This window comes from Gallus gallus, chromosome 3, assembly GCF_016699485.2.
Source record: "Gallus gallus isolate bGalGal1 chromosome 3, bGalGal1.mat.broiler.GRCg7b, whole genome shotgun sequence".
Taxonomy (NCBI): domain Eukaryota; kingdom Metazoa; phylum Chordata; class Aves; order Galliformes; family Phasianidae; genus Gallus; species Gallus gallus.
This window is the reverse complement of record NC_052534.1, coordinates 81217399-81242504: the sequence shown is the minus strand read 5'-3', so window position 1 is coordinate 81242504 and position 25106 is coordinate 81217399. Positions and strand designations below refer to the sequence as shown.

Below are 25106 nucleotides of genomic sequence, written 5' to 3'. Positions count from 1 at the left end.
TTTGTTTGTTTGTTTGTTTTAATGCTGGCACAGGTTGTCCAGAGGAGGCTCCACAGGAGGCCAGAAGACACTAGCAGCGTGGCCCCTCACAACCTGCACTTGCCAGCCCCGAGGGACCGCGAGCCACTCCGACTCACTCACGGACCCCCTCAGCCCCAAAGGTCGCCCCCAACGGTCGCGCAGCCACAGCGCCTGAGCGCTACGAGGGCGGGGACTCAGCCCGGGCAGGAGCGGCCATAGGCTCCCCTACCCGCGCGCCGTCCCAGAAGCCAGCCAATCGCTGCTCGGAAAGCCACTGGCGCTGGCCAATCAGTGCGCTCGCAGCCTATACGGCGGCAAGGCACGCTACGCGTGTAGTGGTGGCTGCCGGTGAGCGGGGATGTCCGACTGGGAGGAGAGCGGCGACGAGGCCGCGGAAGCGCCGAGGCCGCCGCCATCTTCTGCAGTTGCCGCCGTGTCCCTCTGGCAGCTGCCAGCCACTCCTCGGCCGAGCCGAGCAGTTGGTGGAGAGGATCGGGAGTCTGGCGTGGCTGGCAGCCGCCGGGGGCGGGCAGCGCGATGGCGGCACCCGAGAGCCGCCGCAGGCAGAGCTCAGGAGGAGGGGGAGCCGCTCTGCTTCCTCATCAGCAGCGCCCTGGCCGGGGTTTTGATAGGTAACCGCAGCCGCACCCCTGTTAGGATTTAGTTTGTGAGAGTGTTGCTTGTGTTACAGGAGTTACAGAAATTTCTCCTTGTAACAGGTCGGGGAGGAGCTAAAATAAAAGAACTCGAGGAATCTTCGGGTTCTAGGATACAGGTACTGTGTGTCCTTCAGGAATTGGGGTATCACTTGAGTCACAGAGTCATAGGATGGTTTGGGTTAGAAGGGGTCTTTAAGATCATGCAGTTCCAACCCTTGCTATAGGCAGGGACACCTCCCTGTAGACCGGGTTGCTCAAAGCCCCATCCAGCCTGGCTTTGCAGGGAAAGCTTACTGGTTTTGTCTGTAAGGTTTTTTTTCTGTTTTTTTTTTTTTTTTTTTTCCCCCGTGTTTCTTTTAAGAAGGGAATTAAATGGCCTTTCCCAAGGAGAGAAATTCTAATTTGGAAGAAAAAGATTGTTTCCAGTATATCCTTATGTGTAAAGTTCGTCTGGTCTGTGTAGTATTAAAAACTCAGTTGAGTTTTATGAATGCAGGTTATTAAGGGAACCTCTGAAGCAGAAGTGAAGATTTTTGGCAGTGCTGCTGTGCAGAACAAAGCCAAGGTGCTGATTGATGAAACAGTTGTAAGCTGTGGACAAAGCAACCCTAGAGGTGGGACTGAGAAATTTAAGAAGTGTGTTATGGGAGGGGGGGGAAAAAGGCTATAGGTCATCTTTCTCTGTGTTGGTAGTTTGAAGTGGTTTTATGTTCTTAGTACTTTATCAAAGTGAAACAACTGACCTTGATCTTGTATAATGGTATACCTCCTTAGAGTAGAAATACGTAGGCATCCTGCTCTGTCAGCTGGCAATGGCTTCCCTCCTTCAGATAACAGCCTTCTGTGAATATCTCTTCCCAGGTGTTTCCAACTATTTTAATAAATGTTATATTGTTTGCTTTCTTGCATTATCAGTCTTATCATTTAAAAATCCAAATATTGCTCCTAGGATAGGTTTTAATGTATCTTGGCAATTATGAAATTGAATAGCTTTGTACAGACCTAGACTATAAAGCGAACATACCAACCACAGTAAGGGTGAATCCTGTTCACAAGGCATTAATGTTTAAGGTTTGGTGTTGCACGTTATGCCTCATTTTACTGGGCTTCGGTGCATTATGTGGCTATGTAAGTAATGGTTGTACATGGAGATGCTGGTATTTGATGTTTGCCTTGTTTAACTGCACAGTTAGTCCTGAGGGAAAAGAACGACATCCATAGTCGTTGCTCTGAGGCACTGATGAGGAAAAACAACTAAGACTAGTGTTTCAGATGGAGAATAAGGGATGGAGTAGCTGTGAGTGCAGGCTTTCAGAAGTGCCCCAGAAGGTAGTCTGGAATGTTTCCTTCAAGAAGTCAGGATTAAGTACGGCATCCTACAAGTGTGTAACTGTCGTTTTCCCCTGTATTTCATTCTTTCCACTAACAAATGTGTTGTCATTTATATTTCCAGTATAGAAACTCACTTTCATGAGAATCATTAAACTTTCTTTTTGATGAGGTTAGAGCGTAACTTCACAGAAGCTTTATTTTGGTGATACAGGATGCTTTACAAGTGAATCTTGTAGCTGTTGAAAATAAAGCTTTGTTTGCTATCGCCTGCCTGGCTCACAACTTTCCCAAAAGCCCCCTGCTCAACAAGCCACCTGTACAACTAGAGGAGCAGCATTCTGGAACCTGTCCCTACACTAGCTAAAGATGATTAGATGCTTCCTTTCTTACCAGGAGTGTGTTTGTACAGGCTTTTCTGCTGGCACTTCAGGCTGAGACCTAAGCAGGAACTCTCTTTATGTGATTTTAAACAAACATTAAACACCTAAGAGGCTTGCAATGCAAAAAGAAAATAAGATGTATGTTTGGGAGGAGGGAGGTTCTTCTCCCCTATGCTTCCAATAGATCCATCAGACAGCAGCTTCGATACTGACTCCACAGGAAAATCCTTGGATGTTATCAATCCTGAAAGTACCCCAAAGAAACCTGCGATCAACTGGGCCTCTCTTCGAGAAAACAGAGCTAAATATGAGGCTATGAAGTGGGCAGGTTAGTTCTAAAATTTTGATTGTGTGGTATTCTTTCATGTTACAGATCTCTTGTGTGTGTAAACATCCTTAATTTTTTTGCTTTGAGGCTACTGAGTCTTTCAGTGCCCAAATTAGTTAAGTGCATTCATGAGGTGAGCATGTCAGCATTGTTAGAATGGTCATGAGGGACACTAGTCACTGTGATGAGTCTGCAATTACTAGATTAACGTTGTTTTACTTCAGCCTTTGAAAATGCTGTGGTTTTGTAGCACTGCAGTGACTAGCAAAAATCTGAGCATTATTAAAACATTGTACTGCATATATTAGCAGATATTATTTTAGTGGTTGCAAGGCAGCGAATGGTTCTTTTGCAAGTATTTAAGTGTTTCTCATACTTTTCAGCTTTTACTCGAAAGAGCTGTGGCCTACCACTGTTACTTGACCATCTCTCTAGTACTAGGCATAGGCTATTTGGATTTGTTGAGATTTCCACCTTAAGCTTTAGAAGACTTACCCTGAATGTCCAGCATTTCTTACTGACTTGCTTTCTTGTGATTGTTTAAGACCTGCCTCCAATTGAGAAAAACTTCTATAAAGAATCATCAAGGACTGCATGTATGTCACCAGAAGAAGTAGAACTGTGGCGGTAAGGTCATTCCTGTAGGGAATTGTGTGCTTGGCAAAAATGACTGTTAGCATAACAAAACTCATACGGTGGGTGATGAAATACTGAGACAGCTTTTAATATTACTGTCTAGTGATGACCTAGCTCTTCTTAGGGGCTCTTTCTTTGGAATTAAACAGCTTTCATTACTTTTCTTTTTGCATGGCTTGGTTTCTTTCTCTTTTACCTTTTCACAGTGAGGGAATTGACGCTGTTTCCTTAGCAGTGTTATTGTTCTAGCTAGTCAAGAGCAGCAGAACACTGTTTTGTGGGTTCAGAACTTGTACTGAGCAATAGTAGCACTTCTGTTATAAACAGAGGAATGTTTTTCTTTTTCACCTTATGCATTAGTTTTAGGGGGAGAAGAAAATATTCTGAAAAAATGTATTTCTATGAACTATGAGAAGTTGAATTACTCATTCATTTCCTAGCCTACCCACAGCTACAAGTAAAGCTATTTGTAGAATTGAGTCTTCTGAACAGAAGGAACAGGGATAAAGATAAAATACTGATCCATATTAACACCTCAAAACTCCATTTTCATATAGCTTTTGTGACTTTTAAGCACCTTTTTTTTTTTTTCTAACATGTTTCATTTTTATTTTCTAGAACATCAAGGAAGCTGCTCAGAAGTATTTGGGGAAGGTTTTAGCCAGAATATAGGGTTCTAACAAAGAAGTTCAGTCCATTCCCAAAAGTCACCTTTGGATATAAAAACTTGTAGCAGCTCTTTAACTTAGAGTATGACTGAAGTCTGATATGACAGTGCTGCAGTCCTTGTTAATATCCATGCATGATTTCAAGTCATTCATTCTTAAGAAAGAATTCACTATGAGAATAATTCATAGGCTAACAGTGAGTCCTACAGAAGCATTTCTCTAGTAAGGGTTTCTTGAAAGTTAAGGGAATAGTTAGAAATTTCATTGGAGAACCTGATTCTTATTAGTTGTTGTTGTCCCAGGAATTTCAGGAACAAAACGTGTCCAAAAGGTGCAGTCTTTTGTGTTAGCTTCGCTTCTTCAGATAGATTTTAAAGCTAATACGCTTCTTTAATTCTATACAGGAAAGAAAATAACAATATAATTTGTGATGACTTAAAAGAAGGTGAAAAGCGCTGCATTCCCAATCCTGTTTGTAAATTTGAAGATGTATTTGAGCAATATCCTGATATTATGGCTAACATAAGAAAAACTGGTTTTCAGAAACCTACACCAATTCAGGTACTTGTTCCATTTTGATGACTCTTTTAACTGAAGCTTAGGAGAAAAACACATCTAAGTATTCATTGTTTTATGTTAGTCCCAGGCATGGCCAATCATACTACAAGGAATTGATCTTATTGGCATAGCACAGACTGGTACCGGGAAGACATTAGCTTACTTAATGCCTGGATTCATTCATTTGGCTTCACAACCAATGTAAGGACTGTTCACATATTTGAGTTGTTTAGATGTGGATACTTCCTCTTCTGAAATAATGGTTTTCTAGGGGGGAAAAAGTAGAATTATAATACGTATGGTGGGAAACATATGAGTCTTGTAACATGGATTCCTTTGTGTTGCAATGACAGGAGTGTATTGCAAAATCTCGAGGAGCATAGAAATGTTCTGTTGGCAGATGTGACAGATGTTGTGTAGCCTCTTATACTCGTATTCTTAAGATGTTTTATTGCAGACCCAAAGATAAGCGTGGAGGGCCAGGAATGTTAGTCCTTGCTCCCACCCGAGAACTGGCACTTCAAGTAGAGGCGGAGTGCTTGAAGTACACATACAAAGGATTTAAAAGGTAATTTCCCTTCTCACTTGCTCAAGTTGCATTTTCTACCATTTGTGGCCTAATTCATCTCCTGAAATTGCATTTTTTAAGGGGAAAGGGTGCTAAAAGGGTTCATACTTCCTCAGTTTCTACGATGCCTGCTTGACTGCCCTCGTGGTGAAAATCTTATCTATATGGTTGTGTCTTCTGCGTTGCAATTGCATTGCCTCGCATCCTTTTCATACGGACAGCTGAGCAGAGTCTGTCTGTCTTCTCTTTGCCATGCTCTTAGGTAGTTGTATACAACAGTAAGATCTTCCCAAACCTTGTCACCCTCAGACTGAACAGTTACTTTGAATTCCCAGCTTCTCATGTCATGCACTCCAGCCTCTTAACCATTCTGGTAGCTACTCACTGGACTTGTCAGTCTGGACAGGTCTGCTAGCTGAGGTGGGGATGCGGAAACTGGAAACGGTGGTGCTTGAGGTGTGGTCTCACAAGTACCAAATAAAGGAGAGTAGTGAATTCTCTCAAACTGCTCCTGGCTGTGTTCTCTCTGAGATTACACTGCTGAATAACATTCAGTTTCTTGCCCACCCAAGTCATTTCTGCAAAGCTGTCTTCCAGCATGTAGGCCATGAGCCGTGGTGTTATTCCATCCCCACCTTTGCTTTTGTTAGACTGCACAAGATTGCTGTCAGCCCACTTCTCCAGCCTTTTGTGGTCCTTCTTAAATAACTGCCCTGCCCTCTAGTGTATTAACTGCTTCCTTGCTTTTGTATCATCCACAACTCTGCTAAGAGTGCAGGTGTCTATTAAATAGACGTTGCTGTATTATGAACCCTACTTCTAGGATTCTCTGGTAGCTTTGTATAGCAGCCTTATCAAATGCAGAATCGGGCATGCTGTTTCCTTCCCAAACATAAATCTTGCAGAATGTGTAAAATGTGTGTGTTAGTTAAATGGTTGGTTGGTTTAATGGTAGAACACATGACTTATGAATGTACTGCTTAGAAAATGATGCATCCTTTTTAAATATTCATTTATTTTTGGTGTGAATGTCTTCAGATCAGATGTAGGTTAATAGCCACCCTTCCTTCCTTTCATTACTTCTTTTGCAGCTTCAGTGTAAAGCTGTTGCTGTGCTTTTGAGGGGGGATCATTTGTTGTTAAGCCCATTCTGTCAGTCCTATCCGTTGTCTTTCTTTTGATATTTCATGATTATACTTCTTAAAATGAAGCAACTTTTTGATATCTGTTTGAGAAAAATAAACTTCAGCCGAACTTTAACGCGCTTCTTCTGTAAACCATCTTATTTTTCAGTATCTGCATATATGGTGGTGGGGACCGAAAAGCACAGATAAATGTGGTGACCAAAGGTGTAGATATTGTTATTGCTACTCCTGGGAGACTGAATGATCTTCAAATGAACAACTTCATAAACTTGAAGAGCATAACGTACTTGGCAAGTAGCTGATATGGAAAAGTAATGCACCAGCTGGGAAATGGTGACTTAGTGTGAACTCGACGTTTAATTTACTTTTCTTTAAACAGGCTGAGTCTCAGCTGAAACACTGAGATTGGTGTTGGGGGGGTGGTTTGTGCATACTGTGACTGTTGAAGATATGGGATATTCCCTGGTGGGGAAAAAAATAAGGCTTCTAGAATAGTAAGCATTTCAAAGATGATGAATTATTATCTCACACTAGTAATCTTTGCCATTTCAAAGTCAATTTTGTAAAGATCAGTTACCAATAGATGAAATGCCTTTCCTAAGCTGGCTTTTTCTCTTCTTTTAAAAGTTGCTAATGGCTCAAGTTCTTAGTAGATAAACCAGTTAAGTACCTGACAGTTGGGGTGACCGACTTCTTTTTATGTCAGTGGCAAAATAGCCATACCGATACCATTAACAGACTCATATGCTTTCATCTCATTCTTGCTTTTGGCTATGTTGGACACTTAATTACTATTTTGTAAAAGATTTCTGTATGTTTACATTATTTGTGTGTTTACTTAATTGTTGATTTGTTGCCTAGTCTGACAGTTTGGCCTGCTTTTCCTCCTTTATATGCCTCCCGGTTCCCAAGTGCTAAATACTTACTATGCTTTAGCAAATGAGCTCCAATTCTTGCTAATGATGATGAGCTCCTTGGCAGAAGCAGTGCTGGTGTAGCACCATGAGACATTTTGCCGTCTGCAAATCGTGTTATTATAACAGCCTATGGGTGAGTAGCCTAAGGCAGAAGAAAACATGCAATTAATAAGCAGGAGGAGGCAGGGCCTGAAAACTTGCTTTCTTGGTACTACAGGAACTTCAGTAATCTGGCAAGGTGAAGTGCAGCCATACCACAAGCACATACTGCTTTACAAAGCAAACTGTGTGTGTGTGTGTGACTAAAATCAGATGCTTTGGTACATGCAGGATGAGGTCACTAAAAAGAATTAGCTATAAAATTGAAGAATATGACCTAAAATGTGAATAAAGATTAGTTGTTATACGTTGAGCAATTACATGTTTTCAGCAGACTGAACCCTATGTAAGGGCTATGTTTTGAAAGCTGATTAGTATCTCGTGCCTCAGACTTCATGGAAGTGCTCTGATTCTTCAGGTCCTGTATGAAAACACTGTTTATTTTGTAACTTCTACCATAATTTTTTTCTTTGTAGCTTTTTGTGCTTCTATATAGAAGTTGTTTTCTATTTCTGTAGCTTCTTTGCTGATTCTTAGCCAGCAAATAATTTAATCTTGCAGCCTTATTTTAGAGATAAAAGAGGGGTATCGATTTCTAAATTTAACACCGTGGATATAGAACACTTCATTAAAGACCTTTATTTATGATTTGCATTTAAAGATGTTAATGAGGCTTGTGAATTCTCCCCACGTGCAGAGTACTGTTATTATTATGCATTTCTTTCACAAAGGATTTCCAAGGGAGAGAACCCACCCAAGAGAGTGTGTTATAGCTACAGCTGTTTTCTGTCTTCTCTGTTTTAGTGGGGAAATCTGTTGGGTTTTTTTGTTGTTATGTAAAAAGCAACCCAGGAGTACCTTAGAGATGATTAATTATATTTGAATATATGTTATACACAAGGTGAGCTGGAAGCATCAGGGAATTTGTCATCTTGCCTGACAGAGCCATCTAATTAGTTGCAGTCTTGAGTCAATTTTTTAGTAATCCAGTCAGGTAGACTGCTGTTTTTCCATGACTTCTGAAGAAGCACTGGGAAATTGGTTATATACATCCTTTTGATTGTTTACAATGCATATGTCACTTCAAGATTGCATTCTGTCCTGCTCTGTTCAGGAGAAATCAGTATTAATTTGAGGGGGGGTTTCTAATGTAAAGACATTGGAGCTGTGTATAAATAATTGGGAAGTGATTGGGGAAAGAATATACTGGAAAAAATAGGCTAAACCATAAACTAGGATGTAAAAAGTAGATGGGAGCAATATTTTCATTCTTTAATAATTAAAAATATATAGAAAAACATAAAACTTACCCATAACTAATTTAATTGAAATAATTTTTGTGTGGAAAAAGTGGCCTGCAAGAACAGCTTGACAAGAAAAATAACTGAAATGGTATTAGCAAACAATTACGTATGTGTAGATAACAAGAAGTCGAAAATGTTCTCAAGTGGGGATAAGGAGTGAAATTCCCCCAGTGAAATAGATTTGAGCTTGGGAATGCTGGTATCCTAGCATGAGCCAAAAGGTACAGTCTGTCTTTTTTTTCCTAGTTCATATAAGGGTCTAAGCTGGTATGTTTCTAAAAACTTTTCATTGAAAGTATATTGTGTAGAGGTCCACCATTATGAGTGTTTTAGAAAACGAACCAACAAAAACATGAAGTATATTCCTTCATTGACTTTGTGTTCTCAGAGATGATATGGATTTTTCTTGTTCTGTCTGCAAACGTACTACTAAATGAAAAAGTGCAAAAGAAACTGGAGGGGTGTAACAAAGTGAACAGGTTTTGTGATAAATTAGGAAATGGCTTCTGAATTAAAGACACTTACCATGAAAGTGATCTGCTATGAAATGCCTTGCTGAAACCCTTACCTGAAGAATAGATGCAAACACCTTGTTCTAAGCAGGTTTTAGATGAGGCTGACAGAATGCTGGATATGGGATTTGAACCTCAGATAATGAAGATCTTAATAGATGTGCGGCCAGACAGACAAACAGTTATGATGAGGTATGTAAATGTAGTAGTGCTCTATACTTAAGGTTATTGAGCAAGTGAACAATGAAACACATACTGTTTTACTAAAAACTTTTTGTTAGCCTACAAGGGAATTGCTTCAGGTTTATTTTTTCCTATCTGTGTCTAGTTGGTGTTAGTGAATCTTTTGACAGGTTGCATTTTTTTCCTCCTTTTTCTACTGTTTTATGTCAACCATAGAAATGACTGTATTCTTTCCAAAGAAGAAGGTAGTCTGGGTGTGCTGTTAGGAGTTTTTTTTGGATCAGAGCTACTGTTTCAGAGAAGAGAACAGTCATAGAGGTTTCTTGAATTAAAAACTCTTTAGCTACTAAACAATGTATTCTTTTCATTAGGATGGCTACATAACTGTTACTCCTGATTTTCATCTGGAATGTTGCCTTGCAAGCAGGGGTTCAGTTTACATTAGTAAACTTGTTAAAATGATTTGTAGATGTTGGAAGAGCTCACTTCTGTTACACTTCTGTTACTCTGTACTCAAGTATTTCACTGGCATGTAAGAAAGAATAAAAAAAAAAAGTGTGGTGAGATTTAGAGAGGATCTCGGCTGTGTTCTCATCAGTCTTCCCTTCCCATTTAGCGCTACTTGGCCTGATGGTGTTCGTCGCCTAGCAAAATCCTATTTGAGAAATCCCATGATCGTCTATGTTGGCACTCTTGACTTAGCAGTAAGTGGTGTTGTTTTGAAGTACCTCCAGTTTGACAAGGAAATTTTTACTTGGAAGTATATGCAAGTAAATGCAGATGACTTCAAAATTAGTCTAGAGTTTAAAAAAAATTCCGCATCATTCTTTGTAAAGCTTCAGCAGAAGTTTAGAATGAACTTTTAAAAAACAAAAATAAAAAGCTTATGTTTCTGTAACAAGATCTTGAAGTCCTGGATTTTCAATAGAAGACGTTACAAGCATCAAGTATCAGTCAAATACTTGTATTTGAAAATTGCACTTCCTAACGTCTCCTGTCTTGCCTGAAGCCTTGTTTCTCCAGCCTTCAGTTTTGTTCAGCAAGTTCTTGTTCCTTTTCCCTATGAAGGACTTCTTTGTCATGTGGACAGATCTTTATCTTGGGTCTGTCTTTTAGCTGCGTATTTCTCAAAGAGAATGGAAGCTCCATGCTAAACTTCTGGAGGTGGCTTGTCTGGGTCAGGAATATGGGGTACTGCAAGAACTGTCTTTTGAAGCCCAAAGCTTTTAATGTACAGATGTAGTTGTTGTGTTTGTGCAGTTGCATGTAGTTTGCTTAAGCAGTGACACGATTTACGGGAATGTTAGTGGTTCCAAGATCTCCTACATCCTGGCATAGAGATTCCTTTAGGTTTGGCTTTTAAATTAGTTTTCCTTTTCAGTTTCACTCCCTGTGACTAAGAAAGTAAATAAGCTTAACGTCTGCTACACTTTCAGATGGAAGTAAGGGGAAAATGTATTTTTCCACTGTTATGCTGGGAACTGCACTTCTGTCAAAGGCAAATGCATCAGCAAGAGAGAATTGCAATTTGACATAGTACCTATTGCACCTAATACTCTCTTGTCCAGTGCTTTCATCTCTTATGGAGCCTCATTCAATTGAAGAGGTGACTTCTGAAGGGGAGAAGGGGGTGAAGGGTTTCCATGTGAAAAGAGAACTGTTCTATTAACCCGGTAGATTCTTCAGCTCTTGCCAAAAGATTATGATGCAGAGCCACAAGAAAGCCTAGACCTTTGTACCACTTAAATAGAATCACAGAATATTCCAAGTTGGAAGAGATCACTGAGTCCAACTCCGGGCTCCTCAAAGCACCACCCAAAATTCAAACCTTATGTCAGAGCATTGTCCAAATCACTGCTTGAACGCCTGCAGCTTGAGGTTGTGACGACTACCCTGGGGAGCCTGTCCCAGTGCCTGACTACCCTCTGATGAGGACCCACTTCCTAATATCCAATCTTAACTTCCCCTGGTGCAACTTCGTGCTGTTCCCTCGCATGTAGTATACTCAGCCATTCTGCTGGTAATATATATGATTATATATATAAATATAATGGAGTAAAACTTTTATTAAAAAGCTGATGTTTAAAGAATTGGACAGAACTTATCATTGCAAATAGCTGGAAAGCCTTCTTTAAAAGCTTCTCCTTTCAAATAATACTGCAATTGCTCCAACTTGCTCCAAATAGGCAGAAGATACACTCTAGTTAATTTTTTTATTTATTTTTTGATTGAACGACTGTATTCTGTTCTAAACCAGTGTTAAGAATTCTCTATAAATATGTGATTGAGTAAACTGCTTAAAGATAAAATTAATTACTCTCCCAATGCAACTGGAAAACAACAAATCTGCATCATTTGAAATCCTAACTGATATACTTTCTAGTTGTCAAATAGTTTTTGTGCTGTTGTGTTACTAGTTCTGTAATAAGTGTGGATAAATAAAAATACTATTCAAATCTAATTTTAAGTATCATCCTTTTTGATGTTTAACAGGCAGTAAATACAGTAGAACAGAAAGTTATTGTTATCAATGAAGAAGAAAAGAAAGCTTTCATGGAAAACTTCATTGACTCTATGAAGCCAAAAGATAAGGCCATCATTTTTGTTGGAAAGAAGTCTACGTATGTAATTATTTCCTAGTATATCTGTGTGGTTTTTGTTTTTTTAACAAAAGTTTAAGTGGGATTCTTAGTTCAGATAGTAATTAACAAGTGTAACAGCTGGACAGTTATTTTTCCTGCGGACCATTTGACTAGGAGTTCATGTTCTTTTTAATACTGATAGTGATGGTGAGAAGTCTCAATTTAAAATATTTGGAATAGATGTTAAAATTCTTAAGGACACCTTAATATCATTTCACAGACTCATACAGAATGGCCTGGGTTGGAAGGGACCTCAAGGATCATGAAGCTCCAATCCCCCCTGCCATAGGCAGAGCCACCAGCTTCCACATTTAATACTACACCGGGTTGCCCAGGGCCCCATCCAACCTGGCCTTGAACACCTCCAGGGAATGGGCATCCACAACCTCTCTGGGCAGTTTTTGCTGTTCACTAGCATATGAAGCTGATGTGTACAAGACCCAGTGGTAGGAGTGTCAGTGTATCACTAGGGTACCTGAGCCTCTCCCGTGAATGATACAAAGTCCCCTTCTTCCCTTCCTCTTACAAGGAAGGAGGGGGATTGGGGGGGGGAGGGGGTAGATTTTAGTTTGACACCTTTTAGTTTCTTGGAGAGCGGGAACTAATTTTGCCGTGCCATGTATGTAATTTAATTTTTGTTTTCTTTTTGTGGATGAAGGGTTCTTTAAGGATTCTAAGGAAGCTTTTGCTGTAGAGGTGGAGCAGGGTTGTTTTTTGGAGTTTTCCTCTGAATAGGTCTAAGTTATTACCTAAAAGCTCTCTTGAGCCATCAGCATGGGAAGCTGCTCCTGCTTCCAGCCGATGAATTTTGTTGCTTTGACTGTTTAGTACATGGGTAAGCATTGACAGATGTCTAGAAGGGCTTCAGACTTTTGCCTAGAGCAATAATGGTGAACTGAGGCTTCTCTTGTGAAGTCTGAAGTACAGTTCTGAGGTATGTTACTGCTGAAAAAGGAAAAAAAAATGTAAGAAAGCATTTAGTTTAAGACAAATCCTTTAGGAGAGAAGACTGAGTGATCTGGCACTAAAAAGAAGTGCAACTTCAAGTACTGTATTTTAACAATGTAAATTCAAGGGAATACTTGTATATATTACAACTATGGTGTGTTTATTGTCTATGGAAAAGCTCTTCTGTGCAGTAACTACAGAGTGAAGCTTTTTTTGCTACTTCACGTCTGTCTTTGTCTGTATAAGGCACATCCATTGTAGCTGTTGACATCTTCCCTGCCATAACAGAGTACCTGTGATCTCCTGGCTGGGGTTTTCTTGACGCATAGGAGCCTGTCTTTGCTTTCCAGCTTCAGTGTTTCCATCAAAGGCCTTTTCTGATAAGAAAGACAGAGAAGGGCTCAAATAAAAGTATATGAAGGAATAAAAACAGTTGGGAACATTCTGTGCTTGTTTCCATATTGTTTTATAGAAAGTATCACCTAATCTAAGTAGGATCTTGTGTACTATCTTACACGTTTACGTACTGCTGGCACGTTATCCTTCCGTTATCTTTCTGCTGAACCATTGTTTTATTTCATGTTAGAGCTGATGACATAGCAAGTGACCTTGGTGTCCAGGGAGTTCCAGTGCAGTCTCTTCATGGTGACAGAGAGCAGTGTGATCGAGAACAGGCTTTAGATGACTTCAAGAAAGGTAGGTTTGTACCTAAGCTTGGGCTAAATGAACCAGTGCTTTTAAGGCTTATCATATGCAGAACCTTTTCTATAGTATTGTGTCCCTTTGTTACCATAGAAATGAAAAGATCAGAGCTCTGCATGATTGTGTTTATTTTGTTAATCTGACAAACATACAAAATAGAAACAGCGAGCAAAAAATGATTGCTCTTAAAGAAAAAAAAAAACTGAATGACTAAGGGTTACGTTATTTAAGTGTTATTTTACTTTTGAAGTTTGAGGGGAAATTCAATATTGTGTTCATCTAAAGAACTGTAAATTGAAGTTTCAAACAACGATGCTCTCAATGAAACAGTTCTCTTGATGATGCTGGTAGGATTATGCTTAAAGATTATGCGGTCAGTTGATAAGAGAACTAAGAATAGTGGCATGATAAGGATGAGGGATGAAAGAAATAGTTCCTGAAGCTTCTGGGTTGTTTCTTCTTTTCGGGGATTTTTTTTTCTTCTAATCTGCTGGACATATTTCTTGGTTTTCCTGCATCTTGTTTGTTTCTTGTGAAATAGCAAAATGACATTTTGGGTGCTTATGTACCACCTAATATTGGAAGCAAGATAGTGCAGAAAGTATGTATTTCCTTTGTGTCGAATAGGTATATTATATACATATATACATTGGGAAATCGATGGAGTAGAGTGTGTTTTCTGTATATTCCATAAAATCACATTCTGTTTTGGTTGTCCTTAATTTAGGTAAAGTCAGAATCCTGGTAGCTACTGACTTAGCATCCCGTGGCCTTGATGTGCATGATATTACTCACGTTTTCAACTTTGACTTCCCTCGCAACATTGAGGAATATGTTCATAGAGTAGGTCGTACTGGAAGAGCAGGGTAAGTTTTCACAATAAAATAGTAATACGTTATTGATTAATATCAGTATTTTATGCATTTTAGAGGTGTTTCTGTTGTCAAATTCTAGAGTTACAGGTGATAGAGAACAGGAGAGTGAGACTTCAAGATGTGCCAAAGTATGTTTTTATGTTTTGAAATCCAGTTAAATTTAAGGCAAACAAGGTTTCTGGTTTTCTGTTTCTTTTAAGTCACTGGCAATTAAGGATGTTTGAAAGCTGGTTTAGGTGTGGGAGAGACTGACAGTTCAGAACACCTTTTGTACAGATATTCTGAAATCCTCTTCCTTGTTTGTGTCTTCATGAGCTGCTGAGTTTAGCTGCTCCAGCCCACTGGAGAAAGGGGGGAGGGGCTGGAAAAGAACCCTTAGGAGTCTGCAGGCTGTTGCGGTGGTGTAGTTTGACATTAGGAGTTCTAATGCTGCATCCCCGGAGTGACACAAATGTGATAATTCCCCTTGTATTTATGTATGTGTGTGTGCTTATTTTAATTGTGATATTAACACATGACTTCATTCTTAAATATGTTGTCTCTGTGCTACATTTATTGTCTATATACCTAAATTAGTTCTGCCTTTGCTCCAGTTTAGCTAGGTTGCTATATTCTGACCTTTACAAAGAGTTGCTTTGTCATGTGCCAAGTAAATGCTCTAGCCAGATATCTAAAAGTCCATAAATACTGCCTGTAGTCAAATCTAGTATTTTTGAAGTCAGTGGGGAAAACCTAGCAGCACAGATACCCGTTGTTATGAAGATCAACATTTATTCCATTTCTTGTCTAGACGTACTGGGAAGGCAGTAACACTGATCACTAAGAAAGACTGGAAGGCTGCATCTGAGCTGATTGATATTCTGCAAAGAGCAAAACAAGTAAGAAAAAAAATCTTAATTGTGTTGCCAATGGTGTGAGCCCACTTAGTCTTTTGCTTGAGTCAGATCCTGACTGAAGTTGGGAATGTGGAGAGGAGGGGGATTTGATGAATAGGAATTTAGTTGTATTTATGCTGGACCAAGGGGGTTTGTTTGGTTGTTACTGTGGATGTTCACACCAGCTTTAATCCCTGATTTGTCACCTAACAAGTCCTTAACGCTGAGTGGTTTTCTGTTTGGTTTTGATTGGTTGTGTTTATCTTCTGGGGGGAAAAAAAAACAAGGTGAACCAAACAGTGGTACTTTGAAACCACTTAAATAGAACTTACAAGTGTTTTTTCTGTCTTCTGAGTCAGTCGCTGTCCTTCCGTGCTTCATCTCCCACTGCAGACTGTGAAGTTCCCAGTTGTTGTTTTTATTGTGGTAGTATAACTAGAAGTGGGTCTTGAAGTTCAGGGGAGAAAAGACCATCTCTGAATCCTTACTTTCAAGGGTAACTGTTACAGCACTACTTACCTCGTACACCAGGCTTTTTGTTGCAGCATCCATCACCAGCTTCAAGGATATCTGAGTTGACTTAGGTGTATCTCAGTGTTCAACTTCAGAGCAGTCTTCCAAGCTTGTACTGAATTAGTGCTGCTCGCTTGTGACAAACCACAGAGGCAGCAAGCAGTCAAGTACCATGCTCGTGTATGCTGGAGAAGCTTGCTCTTTGCTCAGGACACTGATTACTGACTGGACAGCTTCCACCTGCTGTATGGCTACTTGCTACAGCAGGTTGTCTGAGCAGTCTGTATTTGTTCATTATCACTGAAAGATGCGTTTTTAGATCAAATACAGTGTTTTAATTAGTTACATGTTGCCATCAGATATGGTGATGCTGGCATGCATAGATAAGCTGAACATCCAGGCACATCGTGCTGATTATTTTTCAGCATACTCGTGTAAAATTAAAACTTTTTTCTTATGCATCTCCACACAAAAGCAAATCTAAAAACTAGCAGCAGAAGTCGTGGAAAATAGCACTCTACTTTGGGAACAGACAAATAAGTTACCTTTTTGTAAAACCCAAGTCCAAAAGTTTTTAGGATTACTTAAAACTAAGCGTGGTTTTGTGCTGCTTTCTTATCAGGTAGTTCCCGATGAGCTTATTTCAATGGCAGAAAGATACAAACAACACCAAATCAGGAAAGAAATGGAAAAGGATATACTGAGACCTCAGAGAAAGTCCCCATAGTGACCGATCCCTTGAAATTACTAAAACAAAGTAAGTGATTATAGATAGTGTTAGCATCCATGGGCTTGGATTTAGAAGTTTATTTTCTTAGTTGATTATTTTCTGCATCTGTTTCATTTAAATAAAAAAGTATTTTTAAAAATGCCTTAGGAAAGAAAACGTGATTACCTTCATACAGAAACAAACCTTGTTTTGTGCTTTGACACTATTTTGGCTTTAACCTAAGGAAAGTTCACGTCATAGGTATTTATTGTGTGATGTGAGTAACTTCTGAAGCCACTCCATATTGAATAAAAACAAATATTACAGATTTCTTTAATTATATGCAACATTAACATATAAGAATGTAATTTTTTTTCTTACAGAGAACTGGATTACTGAATGTAAGCAATGTTTGTGTTACTTCAAAATACTGTACTTTCACACTGATGTGCCACATCTGCCAGTGGCATGCAGAAGTATTTCACTGGATCACTTAGTTACGTATAACTAACACCACCACTCTTGAACCTTAAGCCAAAGTGGTGTTAACAAAGATGTAAAGAGCATCTTAGGAAAAAGACATTTGAACGTCAGCTTTCTTTCTGATAAATTTCATTCACGCTTTACACACGAGTTTCGGGTTCTGTCACACGTGTTGTTACAGGTCATGAGAATCTTTGGAAGTTGTATTTGAAGCCACAATACAAACAATCTGAACTTATGTTTCCTTGTGTCATATTAATAAGTGAAAATCTAATAAACTGAATCTAAGTGAGATGAGAATGTTTTAAGGAAGGTTATTTTCAAACAGTTCTTCTGTCCTCCCCGTTTCTTTTCTTGTTCAGAAGTGAGATGAAATCCAGTCTTTATTTAAGCTGTTAGGTATTTTGCCTTCAAAAAAAAAAAAAGCTGGGGAAAAATATGGCCTTTGCATGGCTTCTTAAAAATAATTATAAAAATAATAAAGCCAAGCAGTTCTAAAATGCTGTGTATTTATCATCCTCGCAACGTTAGTACCGGGAAATGCTACGGTCCTTTCCTAGCATGTATTCAGCATAAGAAAAAATGAGCTGAACTCTATCCAGTTCTGAGAGCGTCAGTCAAGCTGCATTTTGGTTTTGATAGCCTTTTAACAGGAAGGCTCTCCTCTTTGCTAATGGAAGGAAATGCACCTTTTCAATCCATGCAGATGTCCATTGGTACAGTCACTTTTGTATGTTGGTTAATTAGCAATTCTCTTGCCAATTGCAGTGAAAAGGCTCTTTTCCAAAGCAATTCTGAAGGCTTGGAAAAGATCGGTTACTTCAGGAATTTAATATGGCTTTTCTTTTTTTTTCCTCCCCTAATTTGAAGTCATGGAAGTCATGTCTGTGCAATTGATTGTTGCAAATGCTTATATATGTTCATAGTATGATTTGAAGATGGTTTGAAGGTGATGGCTGTGTTTGCATAGGAAAGACAAATATTGTCACAATCCAGAGAAGGAGAGCTTTGGGGACTACCTGGCCAGTCAGTATATAGAGGTTGCAACAGTGAGTTTGAAGGATTCTATGGTACACAAAGACAGACAGTTGTTGTTTACTAAATATTCCTGTTTATTACAGAAAAACACAAATCACTACTAACCAAGTACACTATGATTGGTATAGCAAATAGGTATGTATAAAAGCTGTTACAGTTATTACCAGGAAATGAGTTTGTGTGTATATATTTCTACCAAATACTAAAGATACAGTACCCATTAATAGCAGCAACTAGAAATAAAAATGCAACCTGAGGTAGGATAATCAGTACACAGCAGCAGAAAGAATTTGGGAATTATGAATCTCAATCTTAACAGTAATTATTATGACAATGAAAGTACTAGATTGCAAACTTACCAAGACTATATCAGCAAGCAGACATGATACATTATACTTGCATACCGTAGTTTGTCCTAAGTATAGCACTGTTAACATAGAATAATCCAGGTTGAAAAGGCCTTCCCTTGGGAGCCTCTCCACAGAGGTCTTTTCAACCTGGATTTTTCTACTCTGTTCCAGGGCCTGACCACCTCTGGTGCAGACCCTGTCCCTAACCCCCCAGCTGTCCCCCACCTCTCCCCCCCCTGCCCCAAACATAGCTCGATGCTGTTCCCTCAGGCCCTGTCTCTGTCACAGAGAGCAGAGCTCAGTGCTGCCCCTCTGCTCCTTTGAGGAGCTACAGCTGCCATGAGCCTCTCAGCAAACCCAGGGACTGCAGGTGCTCCTTGTACACCTTGCTCTCCACACTTCTCAGCATCTTTGAAGCCCCTCTTTGGATACTCTAATAGTTTTGTCCTTATATTATGGTGCCCCAAATTGCACACAGTGCTCAAAGTGAGGCCAGGCCAACACACAGTGGGGTCTTCCCTTCTTCCCTTCCCTCTCCTGGCTGGCAGTGCCAGGCCTGATGCACCAGTTGGCCCTTTTGGTTGCAAGGACGCGCTGCTGACTCAGATTCAACTTCCTGTCAGCCGAAACCCCCCAGATCCCTTTCTCTGGGTCTGCTTTCCAGCCCGTTCCCCAGTCTTTACCCCATCCCAGGTGCAGAATCCTGCACTTGCTGTTGTTGAACTTCATGGAGTTGATGACTGCTCAGCTCTCCAATTTGTCAAAACTTCTGTATGGCGTCTCTGCTCCAAGGAAGTCAACAGCTCCTCCTAATTCAGTATGCCTAGTAGGCATTTGAGTCCTCTATTCAGATCATTTATAGAAGCATTGAACTGGTCCCCGACTTACAAAAGACTCTGATGCTTTCCTCACTGCAGACACCTTTCAGGTAGTTGTAGAGACCAACAGGATCTTCGCATTTTGATTTCCAGTTCCTTCACCAGCTTCATTGCTCTTTTCTGCACATACTGGAGCAGCTCAATTTCTTGCAGAATATATGTATTACATACATATATATAGTATGTAGCATGGGCATATATGCACGGGTATACACACATACATTGTGTATATGTGTACCAGTGGTATCTTCAGGATGGCACTGGTATGAGGTATTCAGCCATGCTTCAGGGATGTCTGCTCCTAGGCTGTGTTACAAGGCCAAAGGCCAAGTTCTCAGGCCTGGTTCTCTTCCTGAATTTTTATGCTGGCAGGTGCCTTCTCTTCTATGATGTCAGAACTTTTCTATTAAAGTCAGGTTACTTTTGTAACTGCTCCTATCAAATATTAATTCAAATAGCCATATTCCTTAAAAGAACCAGGACAAGCAACGTAACCGAAATTCACAGTTTTCTGTGAGTGTTCTTGCTTTGATTTTGTTTCTCCGTAGTATCAAACTACTGAGAAATAATATAAAGTGCTAAACTTATGTTTTAAAATATGCAAATCTACATTACTTGCTTTCAGATAGTTATTGGAAAGACTTTTTTTTTTTTTTAACTACACCTGGTGAAATACTGGGAATCCATTGTTCAACTGATAGTTTATTTGTCCCAGAAGGAAATCATTGCTTGCTTTATCATCCAGGCTGAGCAAGTTGTACTGGGGAATAAAAAAGTGTGGCAGCTGAGAATCTTGCAGACAACGCAGAAAATATTCCAGGTATTTCTGAAAACAGTGTTCCAGGTTTTCATGCTGCCAGTCTGTGTCACTTGGCCAAGTGACACATGAATGGAAAAAGGCAGTTTTGACATGATATGAACAAAATTTTTCCAATTCTTTTGCATGTTTCATTTTAAGTCGCTCTAGAAGATACTTCAGAAGTTTGAGACAATCTTTCCTGTTAAATAAGAGTTAATTACATACCTTTAGTCATCAGTTCTAAACATGTATTTTGGATATTTAAGTATACGTTCTAAGTAATGCAATTAAAATATTCTTACTGTAATAGAAGAACGTTTTCAGTGAGGTTTTGAATAAAATCTGAAAATAAGTACAGCAAGAAGGTGGATAGTCCTAGAAGTATTGCCTATGGAGGCAGACTAGCAGCGAAAGATTTCTACGGTGAAAAATAGTTTTGGTGCATGAACCACTTCCACTGGTGGCCACCGCAGCACAGGAATACAAAGTGTTGATCAGCACTGTGCTTGCACGATATGGTCTCCTCCTGCAGGTGCTATCAGTATAACGTGAACTTGGAGCACCACCTAAGCTTAAAGCTGCACTTTGGGCTTGGATTTACACTGAAGGCACTACCAGTGCCTTTCTGTGGCACTCCGTGAGGTGAAGAGGTGTAGTTCAGTACATGGTTAGGCAAGGACGTAGCATAGCTCGTACTACTCATAAAGCAAAGATTAAGAATTATGCCTTAATACCCTTGTGGTTTTCTTGATTCTGTACAGGGCAAAATCAAGTAAACCAAAAAGTGGTTTTGCCACAAAGTAGGCTCTGTACCTGATGAGGTTTTGTTTTACTCTTCAAAGAAACGTGGAATCAATCTCTATTAGAGTGAAAAATTACATTTATTGATCCTGATCCCATTCAGTTCTTTTTCTCACCATCGTTGAATAAATTGCCTTGCCACAAAGTGTAATTTGCTTATGAAGCTGAGTCAACAGACTTTGGAGCTAGTATTTCTAAAGATGACTGATTTGGGGAAAGATTATTTGGCAAGGGACATCTGCTTGCTTTGACAGGCAAATCTGGAGCATAAATCTGCAAAGTCATTTGTTACTTTTTGAGTAAATGCAAGTCAGACGTGTTCAGTGAGCACATGCAAGCTTGTTCTACTCTGGAACAACGATGCAAGAATTAGTGATTAAAAGCCATATTCTCACTCCCTGTTCTAAATAACGACTCAGTGACCAAATTCTTAAATGTTAAACTGAAACAGTGCTGGACAAACTAGCTTAAAGCAAAATATTCAGATGAGATACCAACCTGCAACACTTCACTCCATCGGATTCACAGCACGTCTTTATGCTGCCGTGGTTGTTCAGCATGGCCTTCTCGATATGCGAGAAAGAGAGTCGCCAGGTGTTTCCTAAGGGGGTGAGCACGAGATTTAAATAGTTACACAGCAGTAAATATTGGTGTCCATAACTAGAAAGGAAAAAAAATCAAAACTCTTAATTCATCAATTACTAAAATTAGTCAGTTCTTTCTTAATTCCTCAACTCCATACAAACAAGATTGGAATATTATAGTTACAAAGAACTACGTAGGCTTGTCTGGGTGCTTTCATTATATCCTCAAGGATGTTTGGGTTCGGTTTTTAAAATTAAGCTTAATTCTTAACTTTCCTGAATTTGCTGAATGTGATTTGGGGAATAATTGCACTGCCTATAGAAAGGTACTGCCGTTCAATTTCTGCTCTGTATTATGAAGCCTTACTGCTTAACCATTCTGGTTTTGAGTAGACAAATCTTGAAGATGGGTTTAAATTTCTCTGTGCGAGCGGCTGAAGTTATCTCAGCCAACTCTTGTAAAGCATTTCTTTTTATTCTTCTGGGAATGCAGCGCAGCCCCCTATTTTTAAAACAACAATCGTTATTGTCTTCCACACATAAATTAGACTGTGTCCCTGCCTTTTTTGGTTTGATTACTATTTGCATTTAATTTTCAGTGGGACAGAGAGCCCAGCAGAGCAGTGGTGGTATATCCGGCACTGCTAGGATAGGTGTGCTAACTAAAAGTACACCAAGTTGCCTGAACCGAAACTACCAATTCTCCTCATCCACTGCCAAGCTGGGATGTTTCTGCAAGCTAATGCAGGCATGGTGAGAGTGCCCTGGGAAAAAAAACAAACAGCAGCCATCTTGCAGCCATACCAAAGTTCAATGAGGAAATAATCTATCGTAAATAGTTTACTCCTGGCAGAAGTATAAAACTTACGTATAATAAGTGCCATTTTCAGGGATGTTCTGTGTGTTTTTACACACCTCCTTTAATTTTTTCTTTACAAAGGAGTGGATGTTACTGTCAAGTACAGCACTAGTACAGGAAACATATATATTCATCTGTCTGATGGAATGGATTTGAAATAATGCTGTTAGGGCTGGCTACTGCACTGTCTGTAGTGCAGTTATCAGCTTCAGATTTCAGCACAAGATAAGCACTGTCACCAGGCTGGTGCTTTAAAGAGGGTTTTCAACGATTATTGGATGTACCCAGGATTAAATAGAGATCTGTACCTTGAAGGCAGAATACCAAACAGAATCTGGATACCCTTTCTGTGGGCATTTATCAAGTGGTATCAAGTGACCAAGGTGCAGAGAAGGTAATTCTTAACTTAAGCTTATTATCTGTATTTGGAGTACCTCTTGGGAGCTTTTCTTTTTTGTTTTGCTTGGCCACTAAGTAAATTGGTTTATATCTGAACTCTCTCCTGACTTTTCTTCCTAGCCAGCATTCTATGTTGAGGCCGTCCTGTGTGCTGGGAGGCCAGCTCTGCTGAACTTCCAAAGCCAAGATGATGTCCACTGATATTTCTGCTGGAGGCTTTTTGATCAGTAGAGTTATTGCAGGGCTTCCACGCTTTTTCCTTTTCACAGTTACTTCCACATCTAGTAACAAAAAAGAAAGTAATCCTTTTCCATAACAGAAGAAACACTTTTTGGAGGTTATTAAGACGTTTTACTGAAAAGGAATTTGTAATTGGTCAGAATCTTCGAGCATTTTATCCTGTAGGATTTGTGAAATGAATCGAGATTTATTTATTTTTAATAAAACAGTAAGGAGGCCAGCTGAGGCCTCCCTCTACAAAATAAGAAAAGCTCTTCTTGATCTGAAGCGTTTGCATGACTTATCCATTTATTTTTAGTATTTTGACTCTATTTGAGATGTCTTCTGTAGACACAGTAATGCTTTCTCATGGACAGGATTGACTAGAGAATGTCAAATGACTGTGGAAAGTGTTTAGGGTAGAGATCTGTCCACAGCTTGGCAGAAAGAAGGCTTACGAGAAAAAGAGCACGCTAAAAGGCAATATGTTTTATGGGTAGCTATGAAGTAACATTAGCTAATGCATTATCTGACTCGAGCGATGTAATTCTTTTTGCTGCTCTGTATTTGTGGTGAGTTTTAGAGTAAGTGCTCAAGATAGCAGAGGCAGATGGGGTTTCACTTCCAGTTATGTTGCCATGAAGAGATAACTGACTGAGGAAAAAGATACATATTGCATATGTAGAATGCAGTTGCATTATTAGCGTTCCCGAGTGAAACCTGATCATGCAGTACTTACTTTTAATGTGTTTTAGTTCTTCTTTAATAATTCGTCTTAGATCTTCAAGCATTTTAAAGGCTGATAATTTTCCATCTTCATCTAGAAACCTATTCAAATACTTCTCTTTTGGGTTTCTTTTGAATGTTAGATAATAATAGGCTCCAGTGTCGTCACTCTCATCTAGCTGCAGTCTTGTAACAGGCATTACAAGCATGATATCAAACTCATTTGGTTCAGATATCTGCAAAGGACAAGAACACGAGCATCACCTGGGGTTGTACCGCCTTTAAGCTTTTCAGCTAAAGCTGAAGCTTCATCTACAACTGCCTGCGTGTATTTTCCACATCTGGAATGAAACATTATTTCTGATGGCTTTGTATTACCAGACTGATGTGCATTCAAGTGGAGAAGAGCAGTTCACCGACAGCACTCCCCCGGTGGTTGCAGCTCCAAGCTGCTGGAGGTCAAGCAGCCACTGACCACCACCACCACCTGGGTACAGTGTCACAACCGGCCCCTTGTCCAGCAAGCAGACAGGGAATCATAGAACAATCTCTGTTGGAAGGGACGCCACAGCTCCATCGGCTTGCCCAGGGCCTGGCCGTGAAAGTCTCCAGGGCCAGGACGTTCATCACAGCCCTGCGCAACCTGCACCAGTGCCTCACCGCCCTTCCGGTGCCAGACCTTCTTCCTTCTATTCAACCCAAATCCTACCTTCTTTAAGGGGTAAGGTTTAATTAAACCATTTTCCCTTGTGATGTCACCACAGCCCCTGCTAAAGGGTCTGTCCCCTTCTTTCCCGTAGCTCCCCTTCTCCAGGCTCCACAGCTGCAGTCCGCCCGCCTCGGGCCTAGGCTGCACCCAGCCCCGCGCGCACCTTGACGTGCTCGTAGTAGCTGCCGGCTCCCAGCCTCCTGATGGAGCTGAAGCTGCCATCTCTCCCTCGGACGGCCTGGATCAGGTGGGACACGACGTGGTTCACCAGCCCCGACGCCTCCGACACGTCCTGCCGGCCCAGGCTGAGCTGCGACAGCACCTCCCGCAGCCGCAGCCCGCCCGCCGCCCTGCTCCGCGCCGAGAGGGTTCGGGGGACCGGGGGCTCTCCGCCCTGCGCCGTTCGGCGCGGCACGACAGCGCGGGAAGCCTCGTCCGCCGGTTGCTCGTCGGCCGAGGCTTCCCGCGCGGTCGAGCCGCGTCGGGCGGCGGTGCCCCTGCCCCGCGTGGCACGAGGCCGGGCCGCTCTCTGCCTCCGCTGCCCTCTGCCCGCCGCGGTCTCCTCCATGGGCCTCCCGCACCCACGCGGAAGCGAGCGCAGCTGGCGGGAAAGAGTTCCTCTTCCAGGCAACGCCGCAGCTCTCGGGGAACCAAAACTCCCGCCAGGAGCCGGGACGAGCCGCCGCT

The 25106-nt window shown here is 40.6% G+C and overlaps 2 protein-coding genes across 2 annotated transcripts; one reads left to right on the top strand and one right to left on the bottom strand.

Moving 5' to 3' along the window:
• The first annotated feature begins 347 nt into the window (after window positions 1-347).
• DDX43 (DEAD-box helicase 43) lies at window positions 348-17349 on the top strand. Its single transcript, XM_426195.8, has 17 exons — window positions 348-653; window positions 741-796; window positions 1177-1294; window positions 2613-2720; window positions 3266-3347; window positions 4429-4585; window positions 4665-4783; window positions 5040-5150; window positions 6444-6585; window positions 9219-9319; window positions 9927-10014; window positions 11804-11931; window positions 13487-13596; window positions 14330-14468; window positions 15268-15355; window positions 16488-16622; window positions 16958-17349. Exons 1-16 carry the CDS (start codon window positions 380-382, stop codon window positions 16590-16592), a joined length of 1926 nt encoding a protein of 641 aa, XP_426195.5. The 5' UTR covers window positions 348-379; the 3' UTR covers window positions 16593-16622; window positions 16958-17349.
• Window positions 17350-18148: 799 nt separating this feature from the next.
• On the bottom strand, window positions 18149-25106 carry CGAS (cyclic GMP-AMP synthase). Its single transcript, XM_419881.8, has 5 exons — window positions 24583-25106; window positions 23724-23946; window positions 22801-23046; window positions 21422-21524; window positions 18149-20321 (listed from the first exon to the last, which is right to left on the bottom strand). Exons 1-5 carry the CDS (start codon window positions 24985-24987, stop codon window positions 19982-19984), a joined length of 1317 nt encoding a protein of 438 aa, XP_419881.4. The 5' UTR covers window positions 24988-25106; the 3' UTR covers window positions 18149-19981.

What these genes read in the sequence shown, in the direction of transcription:
- DDX43 (XM_426195.8), top strand. Translation starts at nt 380, where the DNA reads ATGTCCGACTGGGAGGAGAGCGGCGACGAGGCCGCGGAAGCGCCGAGG. An exon ending in TGAAGAGCATAACGTACTTG is followed by an intron (nt 6,586 to 9,218) that starts GCAAGTAGCTGA and finishes TGTTCTAAGCAG; the next exon opens with GTTTTAGATGAGGCTGACAG. An exon ending in TTTGTTGGAAAGAAGTCTAC is followed by an intron (nt 11,932 to 13,486) that starts GTATGTAATTAT and finishes ATTTCATGTTAG; the next exon opens with AGCTGATGACATAGCAAGTG.
- CGAS (XM_419881.8), bottom strand. Translation starts at nt 24,987, where the DNA reads ATGGAGGAGACCGCGGCGGGCAGAGGGCAGCGGAGGCAGAGAGCGGCC. An exon ending in AGAACTAAAACACATTAAAA is followed by an intron (nt 23,047 to 23,723) that starts GTAAGTACTGCA and finishes TTTTGTTACTAG; the next exon opens with ATGTGGAAGTAACTGTGAAA. An exon ending in AAAAGAAAAGCTCCCAAGAG is followed by an intron (nt 21,525 to 22,800) that starts GTACTCCAAATA and finishes TCACCCCCTTAG; the next exon opens with GAAACACCTGGCGACTCTCT.